Here is a 23,661-nt window from a genome sequence, read left to right on the forward strand (position 1 = left end):
GCATGTCGTTTACTTCTGTAAATTGTGCTCGAAGAAGTATAGAAATTTTCTTGATACAGCAAAACGCGCTTTTAGTAAAACTCTAGTACGACAGTGTGTGGCCAACATTAAAGGTAAAAGTTTGAACAAATTTCTATTTTCTCGCAATACTCGATAATTAATTAAGATGGAGGTAAGTTTATAACAAATTTAAATAAATAATCAGATAAATAATAATTGGTTAATGCATTACAGATTGAAGTTTTGGATTCTCGCAACTCGAAAGGTAAGAAAAAAAAATCAATCCTCCTTCTAATTTCTAAAAATTGACTTTTGGCCGGAATAAATTAATTATTATTATTCTTTTTCTTTATTCTTCCTCTTCTATTTTTTTATTCATTTTATGTTTGAACTGTATTGAACAATCAACAGTTTTGGCAAAATGCAACGTAAAGTCAACAACTTCGATCAAAGACTTGAAGACACAAATTCATTCAAGTAATAAGAAATTGCATCCTCATCGTCAGGCACTTCGATTGGAAGTCAAGGGAAAAATGCTTAAAGATTCCGACACAATGGAATCACTAAATTTGAGAAACGGCAGTAAATTGTATATAAAAGATCTCGGTCCACAAATTGGATGGAGTACAGTATTCTTAGCTGAATATGCCGGACCGTTACTTGTATATTTATGGATTTATCAACGTCCATGGTTATTTTATGGAGATTCGTCAGCAGAAATTAGTCAAACTGCACAGTAAGCTTTTAATTCTAATGCGTTTTAAATTATATAGTATCACTTATTGGATATGCATTAATTATTATTTTAGTATTGCTGCTGCTTGCTGGACAATTCACTATGCAAAGCGACTTCTTGAAACTATTTTCGTTCATCGATTCTCACATGCAACAATGCCATTACGCAATTTATTTAAGAACTGCATTTATTATTGGGGATTTGCAGCCTATGTTGCCTATCATGTTAATCATCCACAATTTACATCACCATGTATGACTCAAGTTTATATTGCACTCGGAGGATTTTTGGTAAGCTGCTTTATATTTTTTCTAAAATGTAAAACATAACGGTATCTTATTTTTTTTTATTCAGATAAGTGAACTTGGAAATTTGTCGATTCACATCAATTTGAGAAATCTTCGACCACCAGGAACATCAATTAGAAAAATTCCAGTTGCTGATGCAAATCCTTTAACTGCACTCTTCAACTTTGTCTCATGTCCAAATTACACTTATGAATTCCTTGCATGGCTCTCGTTCTCAATTTTGACACAATGCCTTCCTGCATTCTTATTTGCACTTGCTGGAGTTTATCAAATGGCAGTCTGGGCTTTAGGAAAGCACAGAAACTACAAAAAGGAATTCAAAGAATATCCGAAAAACAGAAAAGCAATCATTCCATTTATTTTGTAAATTTGTTCTGTGCAAAATAACACTTTCAGTTAGTTACTTTTCTTTTAATCAGGTTGATAGGATATTTAAGTGTGCGAATAAAGGCTAAAATTCTATATTTGGAAAGGAAAATGGTTTGGGATTTCGGATATGTTGAATTAATGTTTAAAATATTTAAACAAATTACCTAAACAAGATAAAAAAATCTTGATCTGCAATAAATTTTTTAAGAAATTGGGAACTAAGCTGTTTTATTTTGATTCTTGTTAAGTCTCAGCATTGAAATTTTACAAAAATGTTTTTATTCAATTTCCATCGGAGCTTGATTTTTAAGATGTTTCTCGATGATTTCCTTTTCATTACTTTTCAGTTGTTCAAGTGTTAATAACGACAATCCGAGTTGATCTTCACGATTAAAAGGCTGAGCCATTTGCTTCAAGAAATTTTTGGAAAGCTGCATGGCTTCTTCAGTACTCAAATTAGAATAATTGTCTGTTAGATATTCTTGAATCCATTTTGGCAATTTCCCACGCTTGTCTTGACGTTGGAATCTCTTATCAGCAAAAATCATTATTCCATAATCTGTTTTACCACGAATAGCACGTCCAACACATTGAGCTGCATGTCTGAGTGCGTCAAAAGTAAGAAAGTCATTTTCTTTGATTTGAAATTGATCTCTTAAATATTCCAAACGAGCCTTTAGAATTCGTGATTGTGTGTAGACATAAGGAATACCAAACATAAGAACAGCTCGTCCGAGATGATGATCAAAATCCACTCCTTCTGATACTTTTCCTCGAGCAACAGCTAATAAAACAGCTCCTCGTCCACAATCACATGCCTTGACATAATTCATCAAAGCATAGGACGTTTCTGCTGCATCTTGTGTTTCAATAAACAACAATTTGTATTTTAAAAGTGTATCAATAATTCCTTGATCATACCATGATGCTACAACAGATTCCAAATACATGTAGGATGTAAAAAAGCAAACAACTCCATCAGGGACAATTTTAGCTGTCTCAACTAGTAATTGTCCATAGTTTCTTATTACTGCTGTATCTTCTCGCGATTCAAATTTTGAACTGATAGCAACTTGATCATTACCACGTGTTACTATAACAGGAAGTAGACATGGACGTGCTAAAGTCATAGTAAATGAACTCATGACAACAGGTGAAAAGTCTAGGATCTTGGGATACATTTCCATTGGACTTAAAGTACCCGAAGTAATAACTACAGACTGAAAACGTCTAAAAATTGGTTTCATGGCAATTGATGAATCAAGACAGCTAAAATATAAAATTGGATTTGAAACTGTTGGAGTTTTATCATCAAAAGGCTCAATAATAATTGTAAATCCTTGGGTATAAGTGGATACTAAAGTTGCAAAATGTGTGATTACAGTTAGTCCACCGAAATCATTTAAATCAGTTATTTCTAATGTCCTCAACAACGACTGAAGTCTTTCAGCACAAAATCTTAATGGTTTTCTATCAATACACACTTTAGCGTGAATATCTTTCAAAAATCCTGCAGGTGATTCTTGAATGACATGTTGAACTCTTAATCTTGTCTTCAAATAAGCAATGAATCGATTCAAAAATCCCAAAAAATGATCAGCATGACGAATATTTCCAGGTACTGCTTCTTTTAAAATGTCGTCAGGAAGAACTGGATTAGCAAGCATACGATCTGTTTCTCGTGCTTGATAGACATCTCTTAGTCCTTGGACCATTTTTGCATACTCTTCTTGAAGCTTCTTTTGATCATCTTCCTTCATTTCTTGTACCATTTTTTCCAACGTCACTAGAGCAGTTGATCCTCTTTCTATTACCCTCTTATTAATACGAACACTCATTGAATCTATACAAACATTGTCAATGTTGTGAGCCTCTGTAAATATTAAGAAATTAATAATAGAAATTATTTAGTTAAATTAATATCGATATCATACCGTCACAAACAACGACAGACTCTTTAGCAAGTTCTTTTGAAACAACATCGGCGACTTTAGGATCAAGAAGATAATAATAGCTGTAGACCACGACTTGAGCTTGAACAATAGCAAAACGGGAAGTAAAGTATGGACACCAATTTCTTTGTCTACCATATTCCTTCAAATCATCTAAGGAATATACACCAGTTGGTAGATTTGACTCTCTTCCTTCATTCTGAAATCCTTCAAAATATTGACAGGATGGAGCTGTTTCATCGTATTGCTGTTTTTCTCTAACATAACTTGCTGTTAATCCGTAACATTTTGCATCAACTAATTTGCCATCCTTTTCTCTAGAAACTTCAGGATGTATGCACATATTCTTTCGAGAGCTAAGCACAACACCAGTGATATTTGGCTTATCATGTGAATGCTTTTCATAATATGCCATCAAATTCTGTAACTCAGCAATTACCTTTTCAATTTCGGGAACTGTACGTGAGCAGTAAATCAATTTTCTGACTACATGAGGATTCTCGATCATATACGCAACAATTAGGGAAAGAAGTGTTGCCGTTTTGCCTGTTCCAGAAGGCATTTCTAATAAACAGTGTCCCTGAAAATTTCCAAATTAAGATTTTCCTTTATTTATGAAATTTATTTACATTACTTACTTTTGCATCCAAAGTCTTCTTAAGTTCCAGCATATAAGCATATTGTTCAGGATAGATGTAATCATAAGGAAAATATACTAACAATCCGTCGACAGTCAATCTATTTTTAAGTAAAGCATTGAATTATTATTTCTAGTTCTTTGTATTTTGTACCGGTTCTATTTCTCAATGTGTTTACCTCATTTTACTTATATATCATTAAATCTTTTGATATTTTTCAATCACCAACTGCCTATTTATTAAGAAATATCGTATAATTTCACTTTATCTTCGGTGTTTCCTATTTAAATTAATTAAATAGATAAATTTTTAAAGTTAGGTATTTTATTTTTTTTAAACGATTTTTATGGACATTTGGACAGCAGCAGCATGTTTTCAACATAATTTAAAATTGAAGCTAAACGTAAACAAACAATTGTAAACGACACAGACAGGAAAAATAAGTTAAATACGCTGAAAATGACTACAAAAGTTGAAACTTTAATCAATAATGGTAAATTAAATAATTTTGACTTATAAATTATTTAAGAAAAAAAAACTTAACTTTGTTATATTGTAGAAAAAAAGCTTTTAAAGAGAAAATTGGATATTAAGGATGAAGATGATGAGGAACCGGTAATTCCAAAAGAAAAGATGATTGTTAAGCAATGTCCTTACTTGGATACTATCAATCGTCATGTCCTGGACTTTGATTTTGAGAAATTATGTTCCGTTTCCTTGACAAGAATCAATGGTAAGTGTAGCTAAATTTTAAACCTATAAAATAAACTTACAGGCTTTTTATTCCTTAGTTTATGCGTGTCTTGTATGTGGAAAGTATTTTCAAGGTAGAGGCAATAATACTCATGCCTATACGCATTCAGTCGGTGAATCGCATCATGTTTTTCTGAATCTTTTGAGTCTTCGGTTCTATTGCTTGCCGGATAATTACGAGATTATCGATTCTTCCCTAGATGTAAGTACACATTACATTTTTTTTTGTTTGATTACTATCCCTGTAACTATTTAGGACATCAAGTATGTGTTGAATCCAACGTTTACTAAAAATGACATCAAGATCATCGATGATGCTGAAAAAGCAAAAACCTCCAGAACGCTTGATGGAACTTTATATCATCCAGGAATCGTTGGACTTAATAATATCAAAGCAAATGATTATTGTAACGTTGTTTTACAAGCACTTTCTCACGTTGGACCAATAAGAGATTATTTTCTTAATGAGCTAAGTTATGCCAAAATTAAGAGATCGTCGGGTGATTCTCCTTTTGCAATCGTCCAGCGGTTTGGTGAATTAATGAGGAAGTTGTGGAATCCGAGAAATTTTAAAGCACACGTATCACCTCATGAAATGTTACAAGCTGTTGTATTGTGGAGCAATAAAAAGTTTCAAATTATTGAGCAAAGTGATCCAATAGACTTCTTGACATGGTTTTTGCATGAATTACATCGCCAGCTTCGTGGAAATAAGAATCCAAATTCAAGCATTATAAATAGAACATTCTTGGGAGAAATGAAAATTTATTCGAGAAAAATTCCACCTGTTGAATGCGACGATGCACAAAAAGAAGTGCTTTTAGCGACTGAAGAATATCAAGAGACAATTGAGACATCGAATTTCCTTTATTTAAATTGTGACTTACCTCCACCACCCTTGTTCATTGATGAGTTTCGTGAGAACATCATTCCACAAGTTAATTTGTATCAATTATTGGCTAAATTTAATGGAGTCACTGAGAAAGAATATAAGTCATATAAAGATAATTTTATGAAACGATTTGAGATCACAATACTGCCTAAATTTATCATTTTGTACATCAAACGATTCACTAAAAATACATTTTTCGTTGACAAAAATCCAACTATCGTCAATTTCCCAGTCAAGTAAGTCATTAATTAAGATCGTTAAAATTTTTGATTTGAATTTTGTTAAATCTAGTACATTTTATGATTCAGATTTTAACATAATTTTCAAATTAACTAAATCCGTTAAAATTTAAATTCTAAAAATTCGTTATTATTTTTCTGATTTTTGTAGAAATGTAGATTTCGGAGATATACTTACACCAGAACATAAGAAGAATCACCCAGAGACGCGATATAACTTGATTGCAAACATAGTCCATGATGGTGAGCCAGGAAAGGGTACTTATAGAGCTCACATCTTACATAAAGCAACAAATCAGTGGTTTGAAATGCAGGATTTGCATGTCACTTTAATTTTGCCACAAATGATTACACTTACTGAAGCTTATATTCAAATATATGAGCAACAAGGCTCTTAAAGATTTGTTTTTGCTGACTTTAAGGAATAAAAAAAAAATGGTTTTCAAATCACCTTTAATTCATTTTTTATTATCATCAAAAACACAACGTTTTTAAATTAAATTTGTTACTTTAAATATAAATTTCGTCTCTTAAATTTTTAAATTCTTTTTCTGTTTTTGAAAGCCACAAAGATGAGAAATTTAGTACAATCATTTAAACTTTGTTTTTCAGGAAAAATGGGGAAATAAATCCATTGATTGAGCAATAAATTTACAATTGCTTGTTATTGAATCACTTTTACAGAATGTTTTTTAAGGATTATCAAAAATTAATAATTTGAAATTTTACAAATTGATTCTACTCCTGGCTGTCATCTTTAATCACGGGAAAATGCGGAATAAAAGCAAAAAGTATTGTTGATGGCTGATTTTTTGTGAGGAACAACCTAAAATGCAGTATTTGTGTAATCACATTTAGATTTAATTGAAGTTGACTATTCACAAAGAAAGTAACCAGCCTTAAAGACATTGAAGGGGAAAAAGCTCAAAGGATGATGATAACGCAAGATTTTGGCACATTCATTCATTCGTTATTGGAAATAAAAAGGTATTTGTTATACGTTGAAATACCTCTCGAAAAGGAAATATATTTCTCCATTCACCAATGTTATTTGATAAGTTTTCTTTATAGATATATATGACTAATTCTATTATTTTTTATCTTCGTCCTATTTTCTATTCTAGTTACTTTTTTTATTTTAAATCTCTTAAGATCCTTTTCAACATTGAATAGAGGAATATATAATGCATTTTACGGAAGGATTAAACATAATATTGAGAGAAAATAGCAAAAAAAGAAACAACAAATCACCATCAAATGCCATAAAAAAGAGCTTCAGATATGTTTTTCGGATGGTTGCTAATAATTCACTAGAAATCTTTATAAATTTTGTGCTATCAATAAAATTTTATCACTCTTTGTTCCATAAATCAATTTTTCTTGTTTCTAGTGCATTTATATTTGTTACATATTACATTAGCTCCTCGATTTGAAAAATAATTCTTATCAAGAAAAATTCTATTCAAATTGAGGACACCACTGTATAATAACATCAATGCAATTAACAATCTAAATTGCATTTAAATATGGGGTCACAAAAATTCATTATCTTTGCTGACTGACTGCGAAGACTATTGGAAACTCTGGATTTGATATTTTTAATAATATTAAACATAAGAAACACAACAAAAATTCACTTTTGTATAATAGGTGGTTTTCTTACTTGGTGTGACTAAATTGCTTTCATAAATAAAAAAAAAAATAGTCATTACTGTTCTTTTTTTTTTTTGTTTCATAGGCACTGAAGATATAATCACGTTAAAAAAAATGATACTTGAAATTTTTAAAGAAAAATCTAATTGAACAGAAATAAAATTATTTGAAAATATTCGAAAATTTAAGTTTTGCCTGATTTCTAATATATTATTATTATCAATTATTTTTTGTATGAATATCTTCTTACACTTTCCTATTTCGCCCTTTCTTCCGCTTCCCACTTGAATTTTTCGAACCATTCTCAGTGCGACGCAGTTGTGAATTGTTATTAGTACTATTATTTGAGTGATTTTCATTTACAGTGCTATTAAGATTGGATTCTGATGGTTTAAATGAAAAACGTTGCAATAAATTAACAAAATACGATGAAACTCCAAAATTATTGCTAACATAGCTATTAACAGTGTTGTTTGTTGGTGAATCATCGCTGATTGGTTCAGCGTAAGCGTGATCTCATAAATTTTTAGGCTTTCCGTTGTGTGTATTACGTTTTGTGACTGAAGAAACTGATTCTGAGCGATTGAGTCCCATTGCAGTCTCGACATTTTCGCGTGACAAGCCTGTTGCTGCAGAAACTGCTTGTGTCGTGACTTCCTTCACACGACGCTCGAGAAATACTTCATAAAATGGTTTCAGACACTAAAAAATATTAAATAAGTCAACTTATTACATTTATATTAATTTTCTTTATAAACTTACATATTCCCAAATATTTTCAGCAAAAGTATCAAGTTTAACACCGACATCTACAAACTCGCCGCTATATCTATAGAATAAATGGTATGAATGTTGACGCTTACTAAATTTTCGTTCATTTTACTCACCTAATGTACGACCAGATACATAAAGCAATTATGTTAATTGCCATTATTAATGTCATAAAATTGCAGAAGGTTTCTAATGCAAGGAGGGCAAATATTCCACTCATAATGTACGTAATAAGTGCAACAGCTAAGAAAACTCCAGGTGTCTGTGCTGCCTTAAAAATGTTTTTACTTTCGTTTTGTTCCTTGTAATTGATAAATGCTTCCTCGACAAAATCAACCAATTGTTGCTTATAAATTTCTGAAAATTCTTCGCCTCCCATTTTTCGTTTGCTTACAAAGAGATAAACAGCTTTCTCACGTGCTCTTACATGCTCAACTTCAAGGTATTGTGGTTTTTGATATGGACTTTTTCCACCACAAACGTCGTCCATATGTTGTGAATAAATGTCCTTTGCTGCAGCAACAGCATTCAGATTATTTGCTTCTGCTGTTGCTAAAAGCATTGTTTTCGGTTCAGGCATGTCTTCACTCTTAAAAATATTCAAGTACGACTTAAAATATTGCACCAGATCACGTGCTTTAACTTTTTGTCCATTAATTTCCTTCACAATCAGATTTTCTGGTGCCATAACAATAGGAATCAAATCAATGAGAGTCTGTTTGAATTCAGGTGTAATGTCTTGTAAATTTCCATTGAACGTTGGATTCGTTGCAACATTCAATCCAGGATGAGGCATCAAAAAACATGAAATTTCGTCAAAACAAGCTTGAATGTGACGTCTTAATGATTGATGATCCGGATGTTGTTTGTCATGAATTTCTAAACGTTTTTTGAGTATTTTAGAGCCACCTTCTAGACCATATTCAGCTTCGTAAGGGAAACTCCAATCACGAACTAGAAACATTAGCTTTTGAAATGGTGTTTTACCTATAAAAAATAAAATAGATTTTTTACTATTTGTTTAAATTTACTTATTCATGTAAATTTTATGAATTACCCGTATCAGCAAGAGCAAGTCTTCCATATTCTGTAAACAATTGTAAATGCTGTAAATCGTCCTCTTGAATATTTTGTGACAAATTGTAAATCTGTACTGATGACAACATTGTACTTAATGCAAACACTGTTGCACAATCTTTAACTGTGCTAAGGCTATCAAAAGTTCCTTGTGTGTCTAGTAAAAGTATGGCTACTTTACGACCATTAGGATAGTCATGCAGGAAAATGTCAGACCACATGTAAATTCCTGTTGTAACTCGATCTGAACCTCCTCTCCATGAAAATCCAGTCAATGGATCATCATCTTTTCCCAGCCATCCATCCATATTTTGGTGAACGTACTAAAAATATTGAATAAATAAGATAAAAAGTAAAAATAAAAAGAATACTGTAAAGGAACATACCCGTGCATACATATATCGGAGGAAAAAGTCTAAAAGAAATGATTTGCCTTTTCTGAAAGCACCAGCGACAGACACAATGACAACATCGCGATTTTTTACATTATCTTGCAGGATAAATTTAGTTAAGTCCTCATCTGATAGCCGAAATGTGTGAGCTTCCTCATTGACTTTTACAATCTGAATAGCTTCAGCTGTTAATATTGATCCACCGCTTGACATTTTTTGTTTTTTCGTTTTCCTTAGACGACTTTATATCTAAAGTATATAAACAATAAGAAAAGAGAATAAAATGATATTTTGAGTTTCGAGTGTCTCTCTGTGTAAATTTAGAATCAGCTGGGTTTTGCGATATATTTAAAGAAATATTTTGACTAATTTTCTCATAATCCTTTTGCCAAAGACTGTATAATAGACAATTACGACAGCGACATAATGCTTAAATTTAAAGTGTGAATAATCCGGCTAGAAATGACATCACTAAGATGAGAATTCGACATAATTTGAGATGAGATAGAAAATGATCTCCACAATAACAAGTTTTGTTTGTTAATAAAAAATAACTTTTTTGTAAGTGTATATAGACAGTTTATGGAATTTGACACTGCCTTAATTCTTTCTATTTTATTAACCTATGTGCTCTCTTATTTAATTATTCACTGTGTAATGTGCAGATATTCTCAAGGTCAATCTATTCATTTATTAAATATTCCAACAAATTAGTCACTGATTTATCGACAGTTGTAAACGTGTGATAATAAAAATATAAATATTTTTTGGAAACATTGACCGAGTCTTTAACAAATTTGGATTTATTTCTATGTAATTAAGATAGTAATCGTTGAACTGATAAACAATGTCTCGTTCTTAACATCACGACTATTAACTTTTTTATGTGTGCATCACACCAACCGAAAATATGTAAACGTGTCACAACGTCATAACAAAGAAGGCAGTCACAATCACTCAAAAAAACTAGGAATCTGACTAAAAGGTGTAATGAAAATAAACTTTTTTTTTCTTCTTTAAATTATAAAACAAGTTACATGAATTGAAAAAGAAAGTAGATGAAGCTGGTTTTATTTTTGGATTGCCTGTATGTTTCGCTAAAAAGTGCTTAATATTTTTTTTTGCTCATCTCTCTTATTAATTCATCTTTTTTTGAATATTTTGAATGAGTTGTTGATCACAATTTTCAATTTATATCTTACACAATCAAGTAATGAACTACTTCACATTCAGATATAGCTTTTAATTAGATTCCTATTCAATGCACGTTTTTCTGAACAATTATAATTAGTACTTTGTTGGAAAATATTTAAAATTATTAAACTGTGTGTATTTGTGGATTATTTTTAATCACAGAAATCGTCAACGCAATAAACAATAAAATTGGCACAAAAACATTTATCTGTTTCACACCATTAATTTTTGATGATTTATCAGCATAAAGTAGTTGATTACTATCGAATAATTTAATTAAAATCAGTAAATGCCTTATTTTTGTGATAACAATGAATAATTCCTTGTTCTTTCTTTCTTTTCACTTTTCACCACAACTTATTTTTATGAAATTTTCATTATTTTCTTTATAATTTGAGCTATTCTCCTTGATATTCACCTTTTTAATCTACTTATGAAACTTTTAACACTCTTTTTATGTTCAATTATTATGTTTTTCCTGATTAATTTTGAAAAAAAGAAATTTTCATGATGATTTCTTTAAATATGACAATCCAGGACTCGTTCACTAATGACGTCAAATATTTTTAAATGGAAGGGGCCTAATAGTATCTACTATTGCAGTACATTTCTTTTAAAATATGTTTGTAGTTGAATTTTGTGATATGAATGAAAAGAATGGGTCCTTTAGTGTAATGTGATTTAATGGGGCAGATTTATTGTCCCAGATGTTGTCAGCTGTAATTTATAAACGACCCCGTTACAGTTTTTTTCACAAAACGTTTGAATATTTTTTGACCGTTATGCTTTTCTTCAAAAATTAATTTTAAGAATATTCGAAAGAAATTTCCGTTTATCAGCTGAAAACTACTTAATAATTTGATTGTTTTATCTATGATAATTTTTAATTGACTTATTGCATCTTGTTTTCATATTTACTTTAGAATTTTTTTCATTATTCAATGTTAATTGAAAATTTAAGAAAAAGCTTTGAAAATACATTGAGTACCAATATTATCAACACGTGGTCACTTTATCTGGATATTAATGGAAAAACTAAAATGTTGATCAAAGTAGACAAATAATTTAAGAAATGATTGGAATCTTTTTAAAAACAATACATTTTCTCTTGAATAGATTGTGTGCCAAATCAAAAAAATTCCACGATATAATTTATGGGACATCAACGAGTATTTCTAAAAAGTTTATTGCATTCGTTTATGGATTGTTCATCGGATTAATTTTTTTTTATTTAATCATACGTTTTATTGGATTTTTTGGCAAACATAGCAATTTAGCGATACTGATAACATGCTTTTCATCAGCGTTCATGTGTCTTTTATCAACACAATTTCGATGTATTTCTATTCTTATGTGGCTCTCAGTGCTGGGAAAAGCTGGAAGAAGCTTAATCAAAACGATTATAATTACATTGGTTTTATCGGGTCCGATACTCAATATTGCGTCGAATACAAAAGAGGTTACACGTGTTTTTGAATGCACGACATATCTTACTTACAATTTAACGAAAACCAAAGTTGACTTGGCAATTACGCCTTTTATCAACGCATTTATTCAAATGCAAAATAATATAAGCACAGTTCAAGCGAGCTTTAATGAGATTGAGGATGTAGTTTTTCCAATTATTCAAGAAGTAGAAGGATCTAACAGTACAAATCGAAGGTAGGCTCATTTGTTTGTGTATGTGGTTAAAAATTTAATACAAAATCCTATCTAATAAATCAAATAGCAGCACACGCAAAATCCGAAATGTCAAGCCTATAGAGATATATTCCAAACAATATCAAGAGAAGTTGAAACATCGATGTGAAATGCAATTAGAAAGAGGAACTTCCAAATGTAAACAATCATTCCAAAAAGTCTACGATGACTGTTTAAACGAAGCAAATTTTTTGATTTGTTCACCACTAAAAATAGATTTCATCTGTAATTTAAATGATGTTGCATCAAGCATAGTAAAAGATCTTTGTGATCCATCAAACGTGATTGATGCTGATTTCGGTGATGAATATGCACATTTGAAAGAACAAGAAATGAATTTTGTGTCAGAATATAGCAACATATCGTTTGATTTCTTGGCAACTAATCCGAAGGAGTTACATACTATAAAGACATTGAATGAAACTGGCAGAAAACTGAGTAGAAAGCTTAATGAAAAAGGCAAATTGATGGATTATATTTTTAGATTCTGTGACAAACTAATGATATTGATTTACCTCAAAATTATATACGGTAAAGATTAACTTTTTTAGACTTATCTTATGTTTCAATTTGAAAGTACATCTCTCAATTTTCAATTTATTAGATAGTATCACATATCATGACAATTATTTATCTAACATTAACTTCAACAATTACTACATTACAAGTTATTTCAAGAAAATTGATGAACGAAGGATTCACGATGGAAGAAGTAGCATTTTTCCCGTCAGATTTATCGAGTTTGATAAAATTGTTGATTTAGATGGTTCAAAAAAGCTTCGTCGAGAATTCGAAGGATATTTAAGTTTAGTTTTAAGGCTAATATTACACATCATTGGCGCAAGCTTCTTTATCCTTCTCGATCGATTGTATTTCGAACTATTGGATATTATTGCACGTCACTCACGAATTGAATTTGAGCAGGAAGGATTTCACCACATGAATATTACTGTCAATGGCACAGGTTTTATTGCTGATTTGATTAGAGCGTCTGTAAACGGTTTAAACATAAATAAGAATGTTGACCTCATGATGACAAATGACATATGCCTACCCCATCCAACTCTCACCAAATCATTTACAATAGTTCAAATATATTTACTATTTTCATTGAATATCTACTTGATTTATAATCAAGTCCACATTCATCGCTTAAAGAGAGCTGTCTGTGCCTATTTTTATCCAAAATTTGAGAAAAGACGAATCATTTTTCTGTACAACAAAATGCTTAGAGAACGCAAGAAAATTTTCAAAACTTTAGTTGACACCATAAAATATGAAGCAGATATGAAGAATGTCAATAAATTATTGCCGGTAATTCTTTTAAATTAGTTATCATTTTTATAAAAGTTATGACATTTAAATCCTTTTATTTAGAAATTTACCAAAAAGTTGCTTAAAGTCTGTAAATGCTTTAGAAGATTTTCTTTTGCAAGACATAAGTGTTTCATATGTCATGTTGTTCAATCCAACAAATTAACGAAAAATTCATTGATCTTCTGGATGTGCAACAAGAAAGAATGCGGAGCAATCTTTTGTGATCAATGCTGGATTGACGTTGGCAGAAATTGTTTAATCTGTTATATACGAAGAGTCGAAGAAGAGAGAATCAAGCATTCAAATTGACAATATAAATATTATACAATTAATCAGTAGATGAAGCAGAAACATAAGATTATGATGTTTGAATTGTGTAGATACATTTTTAATGAAGACGACGTAATAATTTTCACCATAATTCAAATTTATTAACGACATTTCCGTACATTTTCAACTCTCCTTCCTCCTTTTCTTCTTATTTATTCTTACGTTGCTGTGTGCTTGCATTCACTGGTTTCGATGCCATTTAATGTATATAAGCGCTAAAAAATGGAAATGATTGTTATAAAGACCATTTTAACGATATTAATATCGTCTTTATAGCAATCTATAATCAAGATTTATTCTGTCGTTATTTCTAATTTTCAAGGTGCAAAGACAATAAAAAGAACAGTTAGAGAAAGAACCTGGCAGTTTACTTTATTTCTTAAAAAACAACTTTATATTAGATTTTTAAATACTTAAAAAAATTGCTTTAAAAATAAAAAAGAAACACATGAAAGTAAAGTAAGAAGAAGTAGGATGGGATTATTCCAGTAACCATAATAATGTTATCAAAATGTGCAAAATCACGATAAAAAAATAAAAAGACATTAAGATTCAGTTTATTGTTTTGTGTGTATGAAATAAAACGAAGCGAAATGTTCCATTATCGTTACGATTCTCCTTTTCTTCACTCACTCATTCATTCCATTCCATGTCTGGTAGGATGTTTAAATTTTCTTTTATTTTGAACGAATGCATATAAAATTTTTCTTCTTGCTGCTCCAAGTATGTAGTTATAGCAGCAGTCGTAGTCTCAAAATTTTTCGCTTCTTGAAATTGAAAAATGGTTCAAATGGTTTATGGAAATTTTTTCAATCTCTTCTTTTCGTGCATGAGATATTTAAAGGTGGAATGAATATTTGGCAACAATTGAAGAACCAAAATAGGAAACCTATTTTCATGTTTGGATTGACAGTAAAAATTGTTTTTAAATTTTCAAGCTACTAAAATTAATTTCTTTTAAAGCAAACCTGAAATTGAATCGACCTAGTAAACACATGAAAAGTTGTTTTACATAAGGTAAAGTCGTGTTGTAAATAATTTTTTTTTATTACTCATTTGCTGTTTACTAGGTTATTTAAATAGTTTCTTTCTATAGTTAATGTAGATAAGATTCTGTTATTTTAATAGGTACTTATTTTAAGAATAAATTTAATAAAAATAAATTCCGATGTTTATTAGTTCTAATTTAGAATAAAAGATAAAATGCATGTAATGACAATTTTTTAATTACCAACAATGTAATTAATTTCAAACTGAAGATAACTTTTATATTAAAATTAAAAGATCTTCGCCAAAGAAGAAAGAAAATGAATTTAGATAAAATTTGAATTTTTATTTGTTTATCATTAGCATATCTTTTTGCAGTTGCTGATTGAATTTGATATCCATTTATAAGATTATTCTACTGATACCTACACGATATTTTATGCCCCGGAGTATACTTGAAGGAAATTATAAACATAATACCATCAACCTCATTTAGGTAATTTTGAGGCAATTTATGAATACTTATAATATTGAAATGAATTAAAATGACTCATTGATTATGATATGAAAAATATTAACAAATTGTTGACTGAAAAACATAAATTACTGGTCTATACATTTTTGGACACAACTTTTCTATTTAATGGAGTAAGTACCTTAAAAATGTGAATCACATGTTTACTATCATCAGAATTTCAACAATTCTTCTGTGCTTTTAATTTGCATAAAGAACCGAAGAGAGGTAGACAATTTTCGTGACTCGAGTGCAATGTAATTATTGAGTTTTTATTTTGATATGAATTAAAGTTTTGAAATGCACTTAAATTAATTTTAAACTTTTTATTGAAACGAATTTCAATATTGACTATATATTTGACTATGCAATTAATACAGAAGTTCCATTAAAATAATAAAATCAGATATTCGAATATATGTATGTATACACAAAAAAAATGAATGTTACAATAATTTTTAATTATCCATAATCGCATGTATGTGTACGTACTTATTACTACGCACATCGATGGAAGAGATACGATATGCATGCATAAATGTACATTAAAAAGTTCAGATGATTAAAAATAATTGTAGAATTAAAAAATTATTTTTGTATAAGTTATCATGATGATGGTGACTTAATGCAAAATTATAGTCGTAAAATTAATTATTGAAATTAAAATAAAAATTTCCAAACCTGACTATCGCAACGAGATTTTTTTAACTCCTACTCCATTTTTATGTGTATCCCCTATTGACAATCTTATGAATTCGATTTCATTTATTTATTCTAGGTTGATATTTTGTTGAACAAAAACTCAACCACATATTATGCACTTTGCATCAAAATCGATTATTTATTGAAATTCGGTATTTTGTACATATGTACATGCACAATATGCGTGAATATACATTTCATTGAAAATTTACCTATAGATGCATTTATGCGCGTATATAATTTAATTTGTTTAATTCGATTCAATATTTAAAAGCACTTATGATTTTAGCAGTTCCAGATTGGAAGCGATAAAAAATTCACATAACATAATAAAGCGAATATAAATAATTTTTTTATCTCGAATAATTGAGAGGCAAAAAATTTGAAATGGAAAATCACTGCAAAAAAGCTATTATTGCATCATTGGACTGGAGGGTTGGAAAAAAGACTTTGAAATTTTTTTCACTTCGTTTATCGGTAACAAATGCCAAAAACTTTATTTAAAGAGCCGACCGCAATTCAAACAATAGAACAGTGATTGGTTTTCATTTCATTTTTTGAATACTCTATTCTATCCTTCTCATAGAATTACGGCATTGTTCAAAAATAAAATCAATTCATTTTTATTTATTTATCATTTATTTTTCTTATTTTTCGATGGTTTTGCAAATTGAGGTCGATAGATATTTTTATTGTTGAGTGGAGTATGAAATGGCACCAACAATTAAAAATTTACTGTGCCTCACTTTTATTTTTCAATGTTAAAAACGGAAGGATTGACCACAAAAGTGGATAATTCACATTGTCGATTTATTTACTCCAATTTTTGAAGATTATTTTAATTGGATTATCATAACCGATTTAAATAAGAAATATTATCAAGTATTGAGCTGGATTATGAGGATTGTTAAACCAAAAACCAAAGGCAAGCGTTCTCTGCATTAAAGTTCGTCCGCAGCTCCAAGGCTTTTGGATCAACCCCTTTAAATTAACAAATGAACTTTAAATTAACTGCGCTCTCTTGATAATCAAAAATTATGCATTCATAACTTTACTCTTCATGTAATACATATACATATACAGCATAAAAATAAAAGCAAATTTTTACAAAAGTGCTTAATCGGAAGTGCTTGAATATGAATATATAAACTGTTCACAGTACCATCCGAATGAAATACATTTGTAATTATACTACTTTTGTTAAAGCAATTGCTATATGTTATGCAATTTGTGTTTATTATAAGAGATTATGTGAATATTCGGAAGCATCAGCAATTCATATTATGATTATCACGTAAAATAAGTTAACTTGAGTTGACAGGAAATGACACTATTTTTGAGTTCATGTTAAGTAAGTGGATGTTTCGGATAATTTCTTGATCATTGAATGAACTGAGTTGCTGTTAAATGCACTTGACTATATAAATAAAGCTGACAAATTTAATCAATTTAAATGACTTATCGAAAGCAGTCCTTAATTATTTTAATAAGTTCATAATAAGAAGAGCACTTGAATGCTTCAATGTGCTAATTAATTGTAATATTTTAATGAGAATATACAGTAAATATTTGAGAGCTAACCAATAACATTCTATGTTATATTAATACAGAAAAATTATAAATAACTATACTCAGTACTGTAGCTAGGGACAAAAATTAAACCAAATGGAAGCCGCTTCTATGCAGATAATCTATGGATTCGTGGCGAGCCTTCTTCATTTTTGTCGCTCGGAGCTCCTAGTAAGTTTTACTAATCATGTATACTAATTGTCTATCATAAATGTAAATTATCAATAAAAAATAGTAGGATATAGTAAAATAAAATTAGATATATTTTGCTTCTGCAACAAATTATCATTTAGAACATAAAATTAAAAAAAAAAATAACTAAAAGTGCCATCGGCAATGGAGAACAGAAAAATGCAAAAAGGAATAAAAGAAGAAATAAATCAAATTATGAAGCGAGTCGGGGCATGATATTTCTAGATTTTCCACCATTCATTGCTGTTAGATAACAAAAGACGTGCTTTACTGAAGCGTATAATTGCAATCAGAGTGAGAAATAGGTAGAATTGGTGAGAAAAATAGACGAGAAGGAGTTGGAGAAAATACTACATGGTAGTAGAGAGAATCCTATGAATATAATTGACCTAATCATTGATCAATATTTTTATCCACTCTTCGTAACGGTAAATGCATTGCAACAACTATAATAAAGAACTTTTTAAATGATAGAAAAGAGATATAAATTTTTTTTACTATGCGGGAAATGGACGCAAACTAATTGCTGTTTTTCATTTCAAGCACTTTCCAATCGACAGAAAAAAAAGTGGGAGAAAAAAAGTTTAGGAATGGAAATTTATGTTCTTTAATTATCCATTTAATATGCAGTTCTTATCTTTTTTTAACCTCTTTCCAATATATGTACATTCAATGCATAATTGCTATCACATCGATTGATTGGGTTGAGAATCATTAAAAGTGCTTTATTCTGCTGACTATGTGCTTATAGAAATTTTAATCAATAATGCAATGCATGCAATTATCTATCTTTATATCTATGTACAGATATAGACGTTTTAATTTACCAACTCACACAGTAGAAGCAAATGTAGCAATAGAATTTTATTAGTAAAAATAGAAATTTTCGTTTATCGAAAAGTTTAATGGAAATTTTCATTTAGTTTTTTAGTTGTGAGAATGGGAAAACAGTTAAAGAGATGAAAGCAAATTTTTTGCATATTCAGTTGGGAGTTGAGATATGAATGAGAGAACTGAAAAAAAAAATTCAATTTCCTGACAATTTTGTCGATATGCTGAGCATTGCTGTTGTTGTGAATTTACTTGATTCATATGATTACACAAATGATGATGATGATGATGCTAGTAAGGATGATGAAGAACAAAAGCGTAAACTAAAATCATTTTGTTCATGAAAAATAATAATAGTTTATTACAATATTGCCTTTGGCAATTTTTGCTATCGTAGATGTTTACTTATCAGATATGAATCAAATGAAACATGCCAAGTAGATAAAGAAAAATCCAATCAACATTCCTTTATTCATTATATAAATATGCTTCATCAAATGGATGTGTACAAATATTAAATTTATCCATATTAATTTTTCTCTTTAATATTGAATAGAGAAATAATCAAATAACAGTAACAGAATATATTTTACGAAAGGAAGTGACAAATGGAGGCATGCTTATTCCCTTGTGATACCTTAACAAAAAGTTTCTGTCTGTATCATTAAGAACGTTTGATTCTGAAGTCGAATGATTGATGAAATGTTTCATAAACATGGTCTTATAGGAAGGATAATAAGAACCTAGAATAGTAATAATTGTAATACAATTGTGTAACTTAATTTACATAGATAAATCCAAACCAATAATTATTTGTCATGGAATTTCATAAATATGTAATACATAGCTCAAATAGAGTACAAAAATATTCTATTTATACCAGGTTAATCTCTGAATCGAAAGTCCGTATCTTTCAAGTTTTCTTCAATCCACTTATCCATTTGTTGAACCATTTTTATACTTAATTCTGTGTTCTTTTCTACACTTCCATTTCTGACAAAACCTTGAGCATCTTTTGAGAGGATTTTTACGTCTTCTAAATTTTTACAATTTATTGAGGGGTTATTTTTGAAATTTTTTATGTGAAGATGATCAAGCAATTTCGGATAGTCTGCCTCTCGAAGTGGCTTTCCAAGAAATTCAGAGAGTACTTTCAATGATCCTCTTAAATCTGATAGCAAATCTTCATAAAATAAGAATAACACGTTATCTTCGTTCCGACGATTCCATCCATCTTTAATATGTTCAAAATATGGACTCCAATGTACTGAAAGTAAACGAGAAAAAAATGTGTAAAAATTGATGAAAACATAAATTTTTCGAAAAAGAAAATTATGAAAAATGAGCATACATAAATCATTCAAGAAGTACTTGAAAAACATTTCAAAGTCGTTGACATATCCTTGCGTTCGATACAATTTATTAAGATGGTAATATGATACGACAACATCCTTTGGGTTCCGTGCAACATATACAACTTTTGCTTTCTTCGTCATGATACTTGGTGGTAGCAACTTGAAAGGTAAGTGTGTTTTTATAAATCTTTGCTCTTCCATCTCCGCAAAAAAATTATAGCCTGGCGTGCAAAGACATTCAATCAAATCACGCTTCCCTTTTTCACCTTCATTTTCCTTTAAAAATCTTGCCTTCATTTTATCGTGCATGAATAGATGAAACCTACGAAATATATATTATGTTATCATTTTAGAAATAGTACGGACATATCTCCCCTAGTTTCAGTTCTTTTTTTAATTTTGAACGTGACAAATAAAATAAATCAAGGTAAAATTAAGCGTGTGATGGAAACGTTTTCTTATCACTTTATGTATAGAGAATAGGGAGCTAAAGAAAAGCTTACTCACTCAAAAAATGGAAAACGTTCATTTAATGTTATCTTTTTTGCCGTCTCATAGTCTAAATCATTACAGATTAGCCATATCATCTCTTGTGTCCATGTCGTCCCACTGCGTGGATATGTACAAATCCAAACGTCATCGCTACGTGCCTCAAAATTATAAATGTCGTTGGCACAATGCTTGAATTTATCGGGCAGTAGCCATTTTTCAGGCATAACTTGAACGAACCCTGTTGGCTGGCCTGCAAAAAATAACTTTATGTGAATTATGTATCACATGATAAATGTAGAGAGATGAAATGAAAAGAGAAAAAGACAGAAGTGAGAAAATGTATGATGTACGTGCATGAGAAATCAAAATCAAATTGTTACCAATTAATTATAGTATGAAATGTGGTGAGTAAAATGAGTTATTTTTTATATCATGCTTTTATGCTTTCATCATGACACAATCGTCAATTTGCTTCATTGTGTACAGTGCTATAGATTAATATTGACATTAAATATTATCAATTGTTCTTAAAGTAATGAAAGCAAATTCTGTTGAAGAGCTTTTGGTCAAAAGTAGCTTATATAACAATATTGCCATTCCATCTATAAAAATTAAGACTTTGATCGTAACATCATAAATTTAAAAGTTTGAAGAGTCAAATGATTTTTACAGCTCTTCCTGCTTATGGTTAAGCTAAAAGTTGAGATTTTCTCTTACAAATGACTCTTTTCCTGTTCACAAAAAAACGAAACGAAACGAAACACTGGTATCTCTATACATAAGCAGATTATATTATTAAATTATATTTTTGCTATATAATCTTCACTTCACTTCACAGCAGCAATACAATATTATCCACCTTACTTATTTTTTCTTCTTATTCTCTCCTTTTTCTATAACATACCTTGAAAATCTCGAATGAATTGCTCCTTCATGTCACCAACAGCTTCCTTAATTTCATAAGGAAATTCATTTTCTCCTTTATTGTTATTATATGCCATTCTTGTAAACTATATGTATGCTTCTTCAACCTTATATAGCTTCTACATTAATACTTGATTTTCTACTTTAAAATTGTCTATTTCTTTTATTAATTTTTACGATAGCTCTTCTTGAATAGATGGTTTATTGTTAATGTGCAGAAGACTTTAAATATAGCAAGATAAAAAAAAATTCGCACCGTAAAATGTTTTAAGTGATATTCATCAATATCTTTAAGCAACTGAGTCGTACACCTGAGACTTCAATTTTGGTAAGCGTTTAATTTCATTTTTTGGAAAGTTTTCTCTTTTGCTTTGCCTTCTCCCACTCTTCATACGTTTTTTTAAAGTGTATTGGTTGGAATTTTAAATGCATTGACTTTCTATACAAACGTGTTGTATGCACTTTTTTTTATGTTTACATTGCAATACGTAACCGATGAGAATTCTGTTTTAATTATGTAAATTGAACTTTGTATTCAAATAGCTTTTGAAAAAATTACTTAATTAGTAGAGATTGAAATAATGTGAAAAAAGATGATGAAAACCTTCGCATGTCTAAAATTTATTCTCAAAATTAAAGAGAACTCAATCAAATCCAATTGCTTTCCCCTTTAGAAATTTTCATTGATGATTTAAAATCCCCCAATGAAATCTTTATTGTATTAATGTATAAGTCTCATCTTAAAATTTTCATTTATTGCCTTCTATATCTCTAAAGCAATTGTAGAATTCTCTTTCTCACATAGAATTAAAATGAAAAATCCTCCTTAAAAAATACGAAAAACTAATAAAAGAAAATTATTTCACATAATGATTTTTATCAAAAAGCTTTTCCTTATTTTTTCATTTTATGTCGTAGAGATCGAAAGACATGTGAAATGAAGAAGAACGTCAATACGAAACTCAATCAAGTATGAGGCAATCTTAAAAAGCGATTGAAGGAAAATCCCTTGCTAAATCCTTTTTTTATTGAAGTGAAAGAGAATTGGAATCTTGAAATTAAGCAATTAGATTTGTATGAACACCAAGTAGATCTTTCTCATCACGATTTTATATCTGGCTTCTTAAAGCGTGTTTATGTCGAAAGAATGATTGAACGAATAAATTTTATGACCTTTCTTCACTTGCTTCATTTATATTGCATTTGAGGGAATCTTTAACTCCCCAGAAATGTATTTATATTTAATGTTTCTACTTGAAACTCATCCTTTTGTGACTTTAACATGATTTACTCAAAATAGAAGAACATGATGATGACAAGAAATTATGTATACGGATATATCCCAAATACAATGTTAAATATTTACACTTTCTTGACTCATTGATTAAAATAATTTCTTCATCTTCTCTCTCTTATTCCTTACTAATAAATGAAAATCATGTCTAGCAATGAATTTTATTTTATGTGTACTTTAGAAAAATAAAGATATTCCTTCCTTTATTTTTCCATCTTTGATGTTTTCAGGCTACAAGAAGCAAAAAATTATATAAAATAGCATTTTGTTAATGTTTTAATCTCTCAGACAATCTCGGGCATACATACAGACTGTACAATCTATAAATTTTTAGGTAAAGCTTTTTAGTTTTGTTTATTCTATATTACAATGTCGAGAGGATGGAGCAATAGAAAAAATATTTACATTATACCAACAAATATAAAGATGGAGAAATTGTCTCATCTCATCTCTGTTCTTTTAAAAAAAAAGTATTAACA

The 23,661-nt window shown here is 29.7% G+C and overlaps 6 protein-coding genes across 8 annotated transcripts; 3 read left to right on the forward strand and 3 right to left on the reverse strand.

The window, feature by feature from the left end:
- The first annotated feature begins 84 nt into the window (after positions 1–84).
- Sc2 (trans-2,3-enoyl-CoA reductase Sc2) lies at positions 85–1,631 on the forward strand. The gene is made up of 5 exons (XM_070647337.1): positions 85–172; positions 235–265; positions 412–736; positions 810–1,026; positions 1,091–1,631. Exons 1-5 carry the CDS (start codon positions 167–169, stop codon positions 1,409–1,411), a joined length of 900 nt encoding a protein of 299 aa, XP_070503438.1. The 5' UTR covers positions 85–166; the 3' UTR covers positions 1,412–1,631.
- On the reverse strand, positions 1,488–4,317 carry Xpd (general transcription and DNA repair factor IIH helicase subunit Xpd). Its single transcript, XM_070647335.1, has 4 exons — positions 4,182–4,317; positions 4,004–4,103; positions 3,348–3,945; positions 1,488–3,286 (listed from the first exon to the last, which is right to left on the reverse strand). Exons 1-4 carry the CDS (start codon positions 4,184–4,186, stop codon positions 1,692–1,694), a joined length of 2,298 nt encoding a protein of 765 aa, XP_070503436.1. The 5' UTR covers positions 4,187–4,317; the 3' UTR covers positions 1,488–1,691.
- Positions 4,318–4,405: 88 nt separating this feature from the next.
- Usp39 (ubiquitin specific protease 39) lies at positions 4,406–6,337 on the forward strand. The gene is made up of 5 exons (XM_070647266.1): positions 4,406–4,496; positions 4,563–4,736; positions 4,795–4,958; positions 5,013–5,884; positions 6,039–6,337. Exons 1-5 carry the CDS (start codon positions 4,463–4,465, stop codon positions 6,283–6,285), a joined length of 1,491 nt encoding a protein of 496 aa, XP_070503367.1. The 5' UTR covers positions 4,406–4,462; the 3' UTR covers positions 6,286–6,337.
- Positions 6,327–11,546, reverse strand: atl (atlastin GTPase). 3 transcript variants are annotated; one of them, XM_070647263.1, is made up of 6 exons: positions 11,393–11,546; positions 9,775–10,029; positions 9,369–9,711; positions 8,428–9,298; positions 8,303–8,369; positions 6,327–8,242 (listed from the first exon to the last, which is right to left on the reverse strand). In XM_070647263.1, exons 2-6 carry the CDS (start codon positions 9,991–9,993, stop codon positions 8,057–8,059), a joined length of 1,686 nt encoding a protein of 561 aa, XP_070503364.1. In that variant the 5' UTR covers positions 9,994–10,029; positions 11,393–11,546; the 3' UTR covers positions 6,327–8,056. The 3 variants fall into 3 exon arrangements, with proteins under 3 accessions (XP_070503364.1, XP_070503366.1, XP_070503365.1); XM_070647265.1 differs by lacking the exon at positions 11,393–11,546 and adding an exon at positions 11,194–11,297; XM_070647264.1 differs by lacking the exon at positions 11,393–11,546 and adding an exon at positions 10,684–10,794.
- A 500-nt stretch (positions 11,547–12,046) lies between these two features.
- On the forward strand, positions 12,047–14,613 carry snky (ubiquitin protein ligase sneaky). Its single transcript, XM_070647227.1, has 4 exons — positions 12,047–12,636; positions 12,704–13,206; positions 13,280–13,989; positions 14,053–14,613. Exons 1-4 carry the CDS (start codon positions 12,047–12,049, stop codon positions 14,299–14,301), a joined length of 2,052 nt encoding a protein of 683 aa, XP_070503328.1. The 3' UTR covers positions 14,302–14,613.
- Positions 14,614–20,001: 5,388 nt separating this feature from the next.
- Positions 20,002–21,962, reverse strand: St4 (Sulfotransferase 4). The gene is made up of 4 exons (XM_070647228.1): positions 21,869–21,962; positions 20,980–21,214; positions 20,469–20,794; positions 20,002–20,384 (listed from the first exon to the last, which is right to left on the reverse strand). Exons 1-4 carry the CDS (start codon positions 21,897–21,899, stop codon positions 20,002–20,004), a joined length of 975 nt encoding a protein of 324 aa, XP_070503329.1. The 5' UTR covers positions 21,900–21,962.
- Positions 21,963–23,661: the final 1,699 nt, after the last annotated feature.

This window comes from Chironomus tepperi, unplaced genomic scaffold (assembly GCF_022539635.2).
Source record: "Chironomus tepperi strain 1889 unplaced genomic scaffold, CSIRO-AGI_Ctep_v1 contig_376, whole genome shotgun sequence".
Taxonomy (NCBI): Eukaryota; Metazoa; Arthropoda; class Insecta; order Diptera; family Chironomidae; genus Chironomus; species Chironomus tepperi.

What these genes read in the sequence shown, in the direction of transcription:
- Sc2 (XM_070647337.1), top strand. An exon ending in GAAATTAGTCAAACTGCACA is followed by an intron (nt 737 to 809) that starts GTAAGCTTTTAA and finishes TTATTATTTTAG; the next exon opens with TATTGCTGCTGCTTGCTGGA. An exon ending in TTGCACTCGGAGGATTTTTG is followed by an intron (nt 1,027 to 1,090) that starts GTAAGCTGCTTT and finishes TTTTTTATTCAG; the next exon opens with ATAAGTGAACTTGGAAATTT.
- Xpd (XM_070647335.1), bottom strand. An exon ending in AGAAGACTTTGGATGCAAAA is followed by an intron (nt 3,946 to 4,003) that starts GTAAGTAATGTA and finishes GGAAATTTTCAG; the next exon opens with GGACACTGTTTATTAGAAAT. An exon ending in GTCTGTCGTTGTTTGTGACG is followed by an intron (nt 3,287 to 3,347) that starts GTATGATATCGA and finishes TAATATTTACAG; the next exon opens with AGGCTCACAACATTGACAAT.
- Usp39 (XM_070647266.1), top strand. Translation starts at nt 4,463, where the DNA reads ATGACTACAAAAGTTGAAACTTTAATCAATAATG. An exon ending in TGAAACTTTAATCAATAATG is followed by an intron (nt 4,497 to 4,562) that starts GTAAATTAAATA and finishes GTTATATTGTAG; the next exon opens with AAAAAAAGCTTTTAAAGAGA. An exon ending in ATCGTCAATTTCCCAGTCAA is followed by an intron (nt 5,885 to 6,038) that starts GTAAGTCATTAA and finishes TGATTTTTGTAG; the next exon opens with AAATGTAGATTTCGGAGATA.
- atl (XM_070647263.1), bottom strand. Translation starts at nt 9,993, where the DNA reads ATGTCAAGCGGTGGATCAATATTAACAGCTGAAGCTATTCAGATTGTA. An exon ending in TCCGATATATGTATGCACGG is followed by an intron (nt 9,712 to 9,774) that starts GTATGTTCCTTT and finishes CAATATTTTTAG; the next exon opens with TACGTTCACCAAAATATGGA. An exon ending in TGTATCTGGTCGTACATTAG is followed by an intron (nt 8,370 to 8,427) that starts GTGAGTAAAATG and finishes TTTATTCTATAG; the next exon opens with ATATAGCGGCGAGTTTGTAG.
- snky (XM_070647227.1), top strand. Translation starts at nt 12,047, where the DNA reads ATGATTGGAATCTTTTTAAAAACAATACATTTTCTCTTGAATAGATTG. An exon ending in TTACCTCAAAATTATATACG is followed by an intron (nt 13,207 to 13,279) that starts GTAAAGATTAAC and finishes TCAATTTATTAG; the next exon opens with ATAGTATCACATATCATGAC. An exon ending in ATGTCAATAAATTATTGCCG is followed by an intron (nt 13,990 to 14,052) that starts GTAATTCTTTTA and finishes CCTTTTATTTAG; the next exon opens with AAATTTACCAAAAAGTTGCT.
- St4 (XM_070647228.1), bottom strand. Translation starts at nt 21,899, where the DNA reads ATGAAGGAGCAATTCATTCGAGATTTTCAAG. An exon ending in GAACGTTTTCCATTTTTTGA is followed by an intron (nt 20,795 to 20,979) that starts GTGAGTAAGCTT and finishes TATATTTCGTAG; the next exon opens with GTTTCATCTATTCATGCACG. An exon ending in GTACTTCTTGAATGATTTAT is followed by an intron (nt 20,385 to 20,468) that starts GTATGCTCATTT and finishes GTTTACTTTCAG; the next exon opens with TACATTGGAGTCCATATTTT.